At 41.1% G+C, this 13,342-nt stretch overlaps 1 protein-coding gene across 3 annotated transcripts in view; it reads left to right on the top strand.

Annotated features, from left to right (window-relative positions):
* The window catches only part of ptprga (protein tyrosine phosphatase receptor type Ga), a 235,713-nt gene extending 226,977 nt beyond the window's left edge, over positions 1-8,736 (top strand). For all 3 annotated transcript variants that reach the window (XM_076269267.1, XM_076269266.1, XM_076269268.1), the window contains exons 26-30: positions 1-49; positions 1,162-1,308; positions 1,502-1,644; positions 5,088-5,223; positions 5,914-8,736. The exon at positions 1-49 is cut by the window's left edge and continues 80 nt beyond it. In XM_076269267.1, coding sequence (XP_076125382.1) covers positions 1-49; positions 1,162-1,308; positions 1,502-1,644; positions 5,088-5,223; positions 5,914-6,060 — 622 coding nt within the window. In that variant the 3' untranslated portion in view covers positions 6,061-8,736. The remainder of the gene's footprint in view (positions 50-1,161; positions 1,309-1,501; positions 1,645-5,087; positions 5,224-5,913) is intronic.
* Positions 8,737-13,342: the final 4,606 nt, after the last annotated feature.

Raw genomic sequence — 13,342 nt, 5'->3', positions numbered from 1 at the left:
GGATCACAACGCACAAATCATCGTCATGCTGCCCGACAACCAAGGACTGGTGAGGACCGTTGTCCAGCCACTCCCATTGGGCTGCTAAACAATGAAGTGGATTTTACTGAGGAATGTGTACTCAGGATGCAATTAATAGAAACAATTCACGGTTTCATCCTTTCGCTTTGTACCCCTGTTTCCATCCACATATCACAACAATTGCAGCTGGAATATGTCTTTACACATACGCGATAATGATAACGGCAAAAAAAAGTATTGCTCTGGCTAATATGAATGACCACGCTCACACATAAACTACGACTATAACAACGCTAATATGAATGACCACGCTCACACATAAACTACGACTATAACAACGCTAATATGAATGACCACGCTCACACATAAACTACGACTATAACAACGCTAATATGAATGACCACGCTCTCACACAAACTACGACTATAACAACGCTAATATGAATGACCACGCTCACACATAAACTACGACTATAACAACGCTAATATGAATGACCACGCTCACACATAAACTACGACTATAACAACGCTAATATGAATGACCACGCTCACACATAAACTACGACTATAACAACGCTAATATGAATGACCACGCTCACACATAAACTACGACTATAACAACGCTAATATGAATGACCACGCTCACACATAAACTACGACTATAACAACGCTAATATGAATGACCACGCTCACACATAAACTACGACTATAACAACGCTAATATGAATGACCACGCTCACACATAAACTACGACTATAACAACGCTAATATGAATGACCACGCTCACACATAAACTACGACTATAACAACGCTAATATGAATGACCACGCTCACACATAAACTACGACTATAACAACGCTAATATGAATGACCACGCTCACACATAAACTATGGCGATAATGACACTAATATGAATGCCCATGCTCACACATAAACTATGGCGATAATGACACTAATATCATTGGAGTTAGTTATCTTTATAGTTATCTTACCTGGTGCGAACGGCCCTTAACCCCCCTTTCTTAAACTTTTTTAACCAACTATACATTATTCGCATTGCCCAACTCTCCTGACTGTGTTGTGTTGTGTTGTTTTGTGTTGTGTGTGTGTGTGTGTGTGTGTGTGTGTGTGTGTGTGTCAGGCGGAGGATGAGTTTGTGTACTGGCCCAGCAGAGAGGAAGCCATGAACTGTGAGGCCTTCACGGTCACACTCATCAGCAAAGACAGACTTTGCCTTTCCAACGAGGAGCAGATCATCATCCACGACTTCATCCTGGAAGCCACACAGGTGTGTGTGTGTGTGTGTGTGTGTGTGTGTGTGTGACTATATGAGTGTGGTTGTATGCTATGGATGTACTGTATGTATTACTGCTTGAGCATACAGTATCTGTGAGTAGAGTCAGAAGTCCTCATGAATCAGTTTAGCATATACTGGCTCTTTCACTATTCTCACTGTGTCGTTGTTTTGATCTTCCTTTCAGGACGACTATGTTCTGGAGGTGCGTCACTTTCAGTGTCCCAAGTGGCCCAACCCAGACGCCCCAATCAGCAGCACCTTCGAGCTCATCAACGTCATCAAGGAGGAGGCCATGACTAGGGATGGACCCACCATTGTTCATGATGAGTATGTGGAATGCACCATCTTCTCTGACCAAAAAAACGTGTAAATGTTCCCATCGGCCCTGTAGGCACAGTCAGCCATCCTAAACCACTGCTTTCTGGCCAACTGATCTTGCCTTGGACTTGGGCTAGATTTGTGCCAGACTAGGGATAAACCTTTTGGAGCTTCTGTCTGGTGGAGCATTGTTTGCTCAATGCCTGGATCGTGAATTAAATTCCCAAGTAGTATTAAAGGGAAACTTGGTAGGATTTTCCCCTCTGCTGGAGAAATTGTGCATTATGCTATTTCAAACTGTGGGAAAAGGTAACAATAAAGCACATGGATTTGTTTACAAGCTAGCAAACGGTTAGCATAAGTTTGGCAGAACTATGTGGATGTTACAAGGTAAGAAACACAATTTAAAACGAGTTTCTTGTTTCTCACTTCTCTTTCCGGGACGCCTGGTGACGCTAGGCGCAGCGGGGAAAGTCACCATTTTCACCGAAACAGGTCATTTAACCATCCAAATGATTTCTAAACGGGTTTATGACGTTAAAATAGTTGCCAAGTCCCCCTTTAAATGGAAATGGAAAACATATGTGGGCTCTGACATTCTGCTGCCATCCTATCCTTTGCTTTGTATTAAATGAGTAGGCCATTGGCAGCAGAAGGTAAGATTACTTAAACGCACTTTGGATTTAATGGCTGCCTGGGAATGCACGCGGCTGCACTGAAAGCATCTCACACTCCAAGTGATTGAGGACTGTGATTTGAGATCGCTTGCTTTGCATTGAAAAGAAAAAAAAGCCAAAGCAAAGCAGCCGTCCAGTCTCTTGTGCTGGCCGCTATGGCCTTGTTCTGCGGTGGCCCTGCATTAATGGCTGTTTTAAATGCCTTGCCAGTTTTTTGAGCCAGAAGGGCACAGCTATTAAGTTGAGCTGTTAAGAGACTCTTCACTTAGTATACTGTGAGTCAGGTTTTCTCTGTTTTCTCCAGAGAAGCACAGGTATCCTTATAGCCAGGAACATTCAACTCAAGCAATAGCCAGCCTGGTGTTACAAGGCCAAGAGGATGGGTGGATTGGTCTGAATACTAAAAATGCCTGCTGCAGTAGTAACAGCTACGGCTGTTTTGGGGATGATACCAGGGTTTCCGTTGTCCGGACATTGGCCGGAAAAAAAATGAAATGTCCGACAAAATTAAATCTCTCCGGTCAAATTGTCCGATTGAAATTGGCTAATAATCCCGTCCCCTAACGCAATCTGAATTTGAGAATAAGCCTTAATATGTAAGCCTATATTATACGTCCTCTGGCTATGTTTTTAAATGAACAGGCTCTACCGTTTGAAAAGTAAGCTATTAAACAACACGCATAGCCTATGCTGCATTTCAAATAGGAAGCGCACGCTTAAAACGTCCATGTTAAACAACGAACAAATGAGTGAGGCGGTTCAAACATGGCCAGGCCCAGGCAGACTAGCCTTAAAAGTTTTTTCAGAGGCCAGACGCGATGGATGTCCGGTCAACTCCACAGATAAAAAGCAGAAGTGTCGGGCGTATCTGTCGGAATCAGTGACATTGGAAGTGGAGTTGCGGGGGGTGCGGCCGCTCCAAGACAATGTCATTCTCCGTGTACACTGGACACGCAAAGTGTTCTTTACCCAAAGCATACAGTAGGCCTATGCGTTCTCTGTCTATGATCTGCAGGGTTAGGGCCTCCTCGACGAGGCGATTACTGGTCCGCGGATCATTTCTGGCACAATTAAACGGTAGGCCTATCATTGAACCGCGGCCGAAAGAAAAAGAAACTAAACATTTCCCAGAATAGGAAACATTTCTTAATTTATTGTTATCAAATAAAGAGGCATAGCATTAGGGGGTAGTGGTGTGAGCGCTCATGATTGTGTGTGCGCATCTGTGTAAGTTAAACAGTCACCACTGGAGATAACGTGGGTAGCAGCAACAAACAACGCCTTTTTAAAACAACGAACGAAGCGGACTCTTGCTGTCCATGAAAAGATACTTGCTAGATCTTGTTAGGCATGTTTAAAGGAACCATATGTAAGATTGTGGCCAAAACTGGTACTGCAATCACTTTCAAAATACTGAAGAGCGGTGTATCCCCTCCCCCTCCCCCCTGACTCGAGGTTGCCAACGCGGATGGCGAAACACTACTGACTTCCTGATTAGTAGATAGGTGGAGGGTGGCGCATCAGGCCAAAACACAACATGACATGACAAAACACAACATCAACAACAGTTGAGGGCTGCAACTTCACTTTTTAAATGACAATATCCTGGCTGGACTACTGTTGTCAGTGATATAAGTATTTGAAATGAACATGATTTCTTGATGTCTAGTGACATATCAGGGCCATTTTATGATTAATTGAAATATTTTTCTTACATACGGTTCCTTTAACTTAGGCTAATGAACATGTTGCATTCTATACAGCCTGATTATGTCATTATTTAAGCTATATTGCCTGTCTCTAGTTTTCCTCAATTTGACTAATTAAGAAGCGATAATACGATATTTGACCGGCATATCATCAAAATGTCCGGAAAACGAAACCTCTGCCGGTCACTTTGACCGGCACCATTTTTTTCTAGCAGAAACTCTGGATGATACTAAAAGTAAAAATTAGGAGCAGCACAGATGTAGTATTAGCTATAAACTACTAATACTTAATAATTTGTGCACCTTAATTAAAGTTTATAGCTAATACTACATCTGTGCTGCTCCAAATTTTTACTTTTAGTATATCTACACGGTCCGCTCTTCGTCTGATGCACCAGATGTAATGCTGCAGAAGCGCGGTGGATCCACTCTTTTGTGTTTTTGGGATGAGTCTGTGCTCCAGCTAATGTTCTTTTTTCCCCTTTATTTTCCCATTTTGAAGAATAACTTTGTACCAACGCCAAGACTGAATTCAGCTAAATATATTCAGGCCCAGTCTCTCCATTGTGTAGGTGTCAGGAAAGGCATTCAAAACTTGTCAAAGTTTATATGCTAATCAGTGCGTGTACACACACACACACACACACACAACACACACACACACACACACACACACACACCACACACACACACACACACACACACACACACACACACACACAAATGATCATGCTGTGAAAAAGCAACAGCAAAGTCCTGGCAGTCACCCAAATCTCTGAGCCACACCACCCCTTGCTGAGCAAAGCTTCGGCCTTGTGTGTGTGTGTGTGTGTGTGTGTAGATGTGTGTTTGGTGTGTGTGTGTGTGTGTGTGTCTGTGTGTGTGTGTGTGTGTGTGTGTTTGGTGTGGATGTGTGTGTTTGTGTGTGTGTGTGTGTGTTTGTTTGTTTCCTGGCGTAACACTTCTGTCGTCTGGGCCAGGTTTGGCGCAGTGTCGGCGGGGATGCTGTGTGTGTGTGTGTGTGTGTGTTTGTTTCCTGGCATAACACTTCTGTCGTCTGGGCCAGGTTTGGCGCGGTGTCGGCGGGGATGCTGTGTGCCCTCACCACCCTCTCGCAGCAGCTGGAGAACGAGAACGCCGTCGGCGTCTATCAGGTTGCCAAAATGATCAACCTCATGAGGCCTGGTGTCTTCACAGATATCGTGAGTGGCAAACGCTTTGTGTGTGTTTTTCATCCCCTTGCTCTGTTAAATAGCAATCCACATGGGAATGCGTTTGATGTCTGTGTGGCTGAGATGTCAGCGTTACCAACGTCAATGTCAAAGCTTGAGGTTACAGGCAGCACATGTGCCAGTCAAACGCATACTTCACATGAGCTGTCACTTGAGAAAGACTCTGCCAAAATGAAAATGTATTTAAAAAGTTGAACTTCTCCATCCTGTGCAGGCGTCTACTCTAGTCCTGCTGCTAAATAGACCTCTGAAGTTCGCCTACAAAAAAACTGCCATCTTTGACATCCGGTATCTGGCGATTTTTCCTATTGGAAAATAACATGGGGATTTTGAATTATCGCACCTGTTAAACTCTCGCGGGGATGAAAAAGTCTGAAATGCAGACGTTTTCCTGAACACACTTTTGTCCTCTGCCTTCGAGTGGATACTGTGATCTCCGGTACGTGAAGGCGGCACACTTAGATTTTTGCTACCCCAGAGCTAACTTGCAATGAAACTTGCCATAGGTAGTTAGCTTCAATTAACAACCGGATCTCCTTATAGGCAAAGATGGCCGTTTTGGTTCTTTTTTGTAGGCGAACTGAAGAGGTCTATATAAATCCTGTCAAAGTGTCAGTGTCAATGTAACAGCTCTTTTTGTTGTTGTTGCTGTTGTTGCAGGACCAGTACCAGTACCTTTACAAAGCTATGCTCAGTCTGGTGAGCACCAAGGAGAATGGAGCTGGCCCCTTGGCCATGGACAGAAACGGAGTCATGGCCCTGACGGACGAGTCGGACCCGGCCGAGAGCATGGAGTCTCTCGTCTGAGGGGCGGAGGAGCCACGAAGAGGCACTTACTTTGTAAAACTTCAAGGACTAGAGACAGACTTTTTCGAGGCCTTTTTTGCCAGACTCTTGGTTAAATAAATAACCTGATTACTTTTTTACACTGATAAAAAGTTTTTGATATTTATTTTTTGCCATTTTATGTCTTAATGTTATCCTACTGAACATTTTGCACCTATGTTTTCGAGTTCACAATGACAAAACCACACTTCTGTCTAGTTTGCACTATGTAATATCAGTGTTACTGCCTATAACCAATCAGATCTACCATGTTGATTTCCAATGCCCAGATTTTAACATTCCATCACAAAAGCTCACCCACTCAACTTCCCGGACCGTTTCGAAAGCGATTCCCATATGCACATTTCCAGCTCCCGCCAGATGGAAAGGTCAAAGATTAAGCTTGGCGTTCACCTGCATGGCATTGCAAGGCCCACAGCGATGGCGAAATAATCTTCTCTCAAAATTGACTTCTTTCGGTTTCTGTGGCACTGACAAGCAATATGGGAATTTGTCTTTTTATTTTATTTTAAAGCATCCCAATGCCGTCATTTGCTCCTTGCTGCATTATATTGGAAAGGAAAAACACATACGTTAATTTTCTAAGGTGGTATTAAAACAGCTACTGTGAACTTATTACTTTTGTATGAATCATATTATGCTTTTAATATATATGGATATATTGTAATCATTATATCTTGTGGTTTTGTAAATGTTGGCTGTCACGATCGCCCCTTCACTAGATCCTGCTAGACTTGGTCTGATGTTCACCACACCTCTCTGGCCGTGCTGATTTCACACCCATCTAACTTGCTCCCTCTGCTGGCTGTGCTGATTTCACACCCATCTAACTTGCTCCCTCTGCTGGTTCCACTTCTCTGTTGCTTCATGCTCCAAGCTGCTATATGGGGTAAAACAAGACAAGTAACAATATATCGTGTCCGAGTTGAGCTGAATTACAAAGTGACTGTGTCCTGTAAAGCATAACTTATACTCTGAGAATTTTGATCTTTGTGATATGCCCCATTGTATTTTTTAAGCTCTTTATTTATGACAAACAAAAGATTACAAGGATGCCATCATAGACCTTTTTGTCATAGTGAGAGCTCCTGAAGTCGCCATGCAGCCTCTCAATGCCTTTCTCTATACTGACACCCCCCCGCATTGCTTGACTGTGCTGGTGTGTGAAACTATTCAATGTTGTGTATGGTGTAGTTTGATTTTGCCAAATACACTGAAGTCCCGCATGGGAGGAAAATTTCATCACATATTGAATTTTGAAATTCTGAATGTGGTTTACACATTTTTGCCAGGCCCCAGTTAAGGTTAATATCCAAACCCTACCATCAGTTTGGCCCCAAGGAAATAGATATGGGCTGTTTTTTATTCACCCTACAACTTGCTCTAACAATAATTACATTTCTGCACAAATTCATTGACAGCTTGATATTAAAGGTATCTTGAGCTGTCTCGCCACACAAAGCAGGGGGATACTGACTTATGAAGTTTTACCAAAGACTTAAGCTCATTATTTAGCATTTTACAGTGTCTTCATAGGAGTACATGGTGTTGAAATTCCTCCTCAGAGGTGATGACAAAATGGCTGATTGTTTTTTTTTTGTTCTTTATTTACGAGCTCAGTGAATGGATTAGATTTAATGCCATTTGGGATCTGTGCTGTCATAATCATCTTCTCATTTAAACTTAATCTGAGGTAAATGCTAGAGGAAAACATGTAACTTTTTGTAGGTTGATTGAAGTTATGAATTCATCTCTCCGTGGAATGAAGAAACAAGGCATTCAATGCGTACCATTGTTATGAACTTTATCACTATGTTATTAATGTTGTTTTGATGTCCTTTGTCTCCTTGCCGGGAGGCTGTTGAATTACGTCACAACTCTCCAACATTTGGGGTTAACGACATATTCATTCCTTTATCACAAACACAGACTTCTGTGGGAAGCACTACATGCTCTTTTTGGTTTGTTTTCTTTCATGTTGTCCTGTGCAGTTCATGTTGTTTTGTTTGGGAGCTTTGCTCTTATCCAGCGCGCTTAATCAATATCAACATTAGTATAACCACAGCTTTCTGTGTGTACAGTTTGTTGCTTCTATAACCAACCATTCTCTTTAAACAACTTTGTATCTATGGTATATAATCATAGAATTTTATATTTTCATATAAATCTATTTTGTTTTCTAGGTCCAAGTCCCCCTTTTTCTTTCTTCTGGTGAACATGTGGAAACCAAGTCTGTCTCCATGCATTGTGCTATCTCCATCACATTCCAGAACAAGGCAACGCCTCACGTTAACCAAGGCAGTGATTGTGATATTCTTTCTTGCCCATTTTTGTTTGATTTTTCCTTTACAATTTCACACTTCTGCTGCACAGTTCTGTGCAATAGAACAGCTGTTGTAAATCACTGAATAAGTTTGTCCCATTCACCGACCTAAGAGGGGGCGGTTGTCGCCTCCTCTTTCGTAATATGAAATAACACAAAACAAAGAAAAACTTTTTTTGTTTTGGTTTCTTTTTTGTTCTCTTTTTTTTTTCGTTGAAAGCTATATCAAAGCATTCTATTATAGTGTTATTTAATATGTAAATTGTATTGCTATACATAAAATAAAATATGGGTTTTGATGTACTTTAAGCAAACTCATGCTCTCCAGTTGAAAATCTTTTTGATCCAATGATTTGAAACTGAAGCACTACAGCGGCCAAAGCAGTGTCTCTTTCATTTGCCCATGTCACCAAAACCTTTAAGCAGATTGGCATAGTTGTCCAGCACTCCTAAACTGGCAGTCCATCGAGTCTTGATGAGATTACATTTGAATGGTGCTTATACCACAACTGTCATCTACAGACAATGTAAATAATGACAGGCTTAGCACCTTGCCTGTATGTGAATTGCAAAGCGTTGACACAAAATCAGTAATTATATTATATTATAATGATATTATATTATGATTGTCTGAGTTTCTGCTTCTCGAAATGCCGAGTACTAAAGGGCAGAGTTGTTTTCATTTCCAACACATCTGAGGGCCAGAGGTGTGGTGCCAATATGCTTTCTAAACCATGTGATTAAAGTGCTGCTAACTAATTATTTTAGATGAATGTATAGCAGGGCACTGGAAGCTATGTCTTAACTTAATGCAATTACTATAATAAGAGAAGTTAATGTATGTCATTCTTCATATGCAGTGCAAGAGGAGTTCAATATCATCAGCCTTCTGCTGTTGGTATAACTAAAGTCTCACGCTATATTGCCACCCAGTGGTAGAATAGTGAAGTGTGATTCCTCTTATCATTATGCGAGGCTGGGTGTTATGTGAATAAATATTTCACTTTCAATGATCATATTGGTTCATAATGAGGTCCGTTAAATCTTGGGGTGAAAGTTTTCAAATATTTTCTTTCAACATTTTCAATTTACAATGTAATTCTACTTAGGCCTATGAAATTATCCTATGAGATGATCCTACATGATAGATAGATATATACTTTATTGATCCCCAGGGGAAATTTAAGGTCTCAGTAGCATACAGACAACACACACACATTCAATAACAGCAGAAAAAGTAATTAAAAGTATATAATATAAAAACACAACTAAGCAATAAGGACAGTAGAAGATAAAGAATATACTAAAATACAAATTATACTAACTAACACTTAATCTAAATAAATTCTAAAAACAGTATCCACATAGTGGTGATTAATCAATCAAGAGGCGCTTGCAATGACTGAGACAGGGACTGAGCCTGTGATTCTCTGTGCATAGTGGTATGGTAAGGTGCTCTGTGTGAGTGAGTGTCACGGTGATAGTGCAAATGAGTAAGTCCAACAGTGCAACAGTGCAAGAATAAGTCTATATATCTATATATATAACTATTTTAAGAAAAAGTATAAGTGTGGCCACAGTTCGGCTGTGGCATGGAGGGAGGGGTTATGCATATGTGCTAATATACAGTAGCACGCAAACAGTGCGGCAGAAAGACAGTGGTAAAAAGTGGCTAGTGGACAGACAGTATCCAAACATGGAGGGGGTGAAAAGGCAGACAGACTATGCAGAGAAGTCTATCTCTCCTCTTCCATTAAGTGAAGCATTGAACAGTTCAATGGCCCTGGGGACAAATGACTTCCTCAGTCTGTCTGTTGTGCAAGGCAGTGAGCAAAGTCTCCAGCTGATCAGGCTCTTCTGCTTAACAATAGTGCTGTGGAGTGGATGACACTCATTGTCCAAGATGTTGATCAGTTTGTTCAGGGTCCTTTTGTCAGATATTGAAGTGATGTACTCCAGTTCAGCTCCCACTACAGAGCCAGCTTTCCTTACCAGCCTGTCAATTCGCCCCGCATCCTTCTTCTTTGTGCTTCCTCCCCAGCATACCACTGCATAGAAGAGGACGCTGGCAACAACAGACTGATAGAACATCCTGAGGAGCTTACTGCACACATTGAAGGACCGCAGCCTCCTCAGGAAGTACAGCCTACTCTGCCCTTTCTTGTAGAGTGCATCAGTGTTGGCTGACCAGTCCAGGTGGAGACCCAGATACTTGTAGGTGCTTACCACCTCCACATGGTAGCAGAGTGGGCTTAGAAATCCACCACCATCTCCTTGGTCTTTGAAGTGTTGAGTTGAAATTGATTAAGTTTGCACCATTGCACAAAGTCCTCCACCAGGCTCCTGTACTCCTCCTCCTGCCGGTTACTGATACACCCCACAATTGCAGTAATGGAGGCAAGTTTACTGTACGTACACAACAGTGCAGCCAATTCTTACCAGAGGGACGACAAATTGTGTTTTTTATCTTGAAAGTCTCTGAAATTAGAATATTACTGGTTCCATATAGGCTATTAATGGAGGGGCATATTTAACTTTTTCATTTGTCTGGCATTAACATGTGATGACAAGCCGTCCTCTGATCTGACGCAAGACATTGTTATGCATAAACCTTAGCTGAATACTGTATATGCAAACTCAGTTTTGAGTTCTCTATTTTGGACGTTTTATTTCAATATATAGGCCCATTCAAATTGTTTAATTAATTCAACTATGAATTTTGATCATACAAAATTCCAGAATGATTTTTACTTTGAAATCTGTTTTTACTTTATAATCTGTTACTTATCCATTGTCACACATTCTCAGAGGGTCAATCGTCCACATACATTGTCAACATTTAATGGCAGTGTCTCTAAATTGATATGCATCAAACACTTTGGGTGACCTTCCACAAGCTCAGCACTACACTGCAGGAATTTTAGTTTATATTTCTGGCAAAACCTGTAGCCTGGAAATCCAGACCCAAATCTAGAAAGATTTAGGATCCAAATCTAGAAAGATTTAGGGTCTGGCTATGAGTAATGGAAATGGCCCAACTCGACGGGCGGCGCCAAGCATGTATTTGAAAATATTGTAATCTATTTAGCTCTCCTCTGGCCCGCCTATATCAGATACACCGATGTGATTGGTGAAGCTCGGCTCCAAGGGCATGGTTAACGAGCATCATTACTGATTGCCAGAGTGACTCGCTGAGCAAATTCAAATTGTGCTCTCGCAAGAACTCTGGATTTCCAGGGTACGAAAGCTGTCCAACTGGATAAAGTTTGTGCGCCCCTTTACACAAACCTGCTTTTTGGAGTTCATCCCACAAATTTTCAGTTGCATCAAGGACACAGCTTTATGATTGGGCCACTGTAAAACTTAATTGTTATCCATAACCCACTTGATTATATAATCATTGTCTGCTAAAAGATCCATTGACATTTAAGGTTTAGCCTTGAGGCAAGTGTCATCAGAATATCCACATAATTATTCTTCTTTATGATACCACAACTGCAAAGTATAATGATACAAAATTGTATTCCCTTTACACCCTATAGTAGCAGCACTCTGCAAATAGTTTTTCGACTGAATTTTATGAAGTGCACCACTCCCATTTGATCACAACATGATGCTGCCACCCCCATGCTTCATGTTTGGGGAGGTGTTGTTTGGGCACCAAGCTTTACCCTTCTTCCTCCATACATAACATTGGTCATTATAGCAAAACAGTTCTAACAATTTTCATCTGACCAGAGAAGATTCCTCCAAAACACGTTGTCACACAGAGCTCATTTGCCAGTTTTAGTCTTGCTTTTTTATGCTAGTTTTAGCCTCCTTTTATAACAGCCTTTCAGGTTATGATGAAAAGCACACTTTTTACTGTGTGCTTTTTACACACTTACACACTTTTGTTAGTCTGGGTGAACCGCTAGCTAATTCAAATTTGCCCTGCAATCCGTCTGGGAAGGACCCCCATTGGGCCCCTTTCCAAACCTCCCATTTTACAACTACCACAGGCAACACCACCATTGAAATTAAACTTTAATTTGTGCCTTAAAGTCTTACCAAATCGTTTCAGTTCAGCAAACATATCTTTCTTGTAAACAAAGGTTTTAAAATGCAGTTGTTTTATAAATAATTAATTAAAATTATTAATAAATTAATAAAACAAATATTAATGAAATAATTATAAAAATAAATAAATTGCAGGTTTTCATCATGAAAATATCTGACCAGATTTCCATCATCACACCATGTTTATACTGAAAAAGTTTCCATGTCAGTGTTTGACCACCGAGGCATACCTCCTGAAGTACAGGCCAGGCCTCCAGTAGGGGTGAAGTCATTTAGAGACCTCAGACGAGTCCAGGAAGTGACGTCAATTCCGGAAATAAGTACATAATTTACTTTACTCTTTATGGAGAATACAGCGGGAAAAAAATGTGTTTTCTTTAACAGTTCATTGAGAAAATAGTCACATTAGGTAGAAGCTTTTTATTATTATTCGTAATTCACATTTATTTATTAAATAAACGATTGCGATTGACTGTCCACCATCACTGCAGGCCCACCAACTGGAGAGTGTTGTGGCCGAAACACTCAGTAAAGGTTTTGTACCACCTGATGACATCTGGTCCTGGCTGAAGGCTACAGATACCAATAAGGTAACTGAAGAATGCACCCCACCAGGTGTGTGTGTCACAAGTACAATGCGGTTTATTGTCCAAAATACTGCATTTCTGCAGAAATGTGTTGTGCAATGTAGTTACAAAGCAATTTTTCATGTCCAAAATACTACATTCCTGCATATGAACTGCAAGGCATTCCTTAAAAACTGCAGTTTGACACTGTGTTGTATTAAAGAACATTAGACCACCTAAACCGAGACCAAGTCAGAGTGTATCAAGAACAAGCTTAGACCGTTACTTTGGAGGT

This window comes from Alosa pseudoharengus, unplaced genomic scaffold, assembly GCF_046254945.1.
Source record: "Alosa pseudoharengus isolate Yale_2024_CS ecotype anadromous, Long Island Sound unplaced genomic scaffold, YU_APseudo_1.1 YU_APseudo_1.1_scf_5, whole genome shotgun sequence".
Taxonomy (NCBI): domain Eukaryota; kingdom Metazoa; phylum Chordata; class Actinopteri; order Clupeiformes; family Clupeidae; genus Alosa; species Alosa pseudoharengus.
Note: the sequence above shows the minus strand (reverse complement) of the source record. Positions and strands in the feature narration are given on the sequence as shown.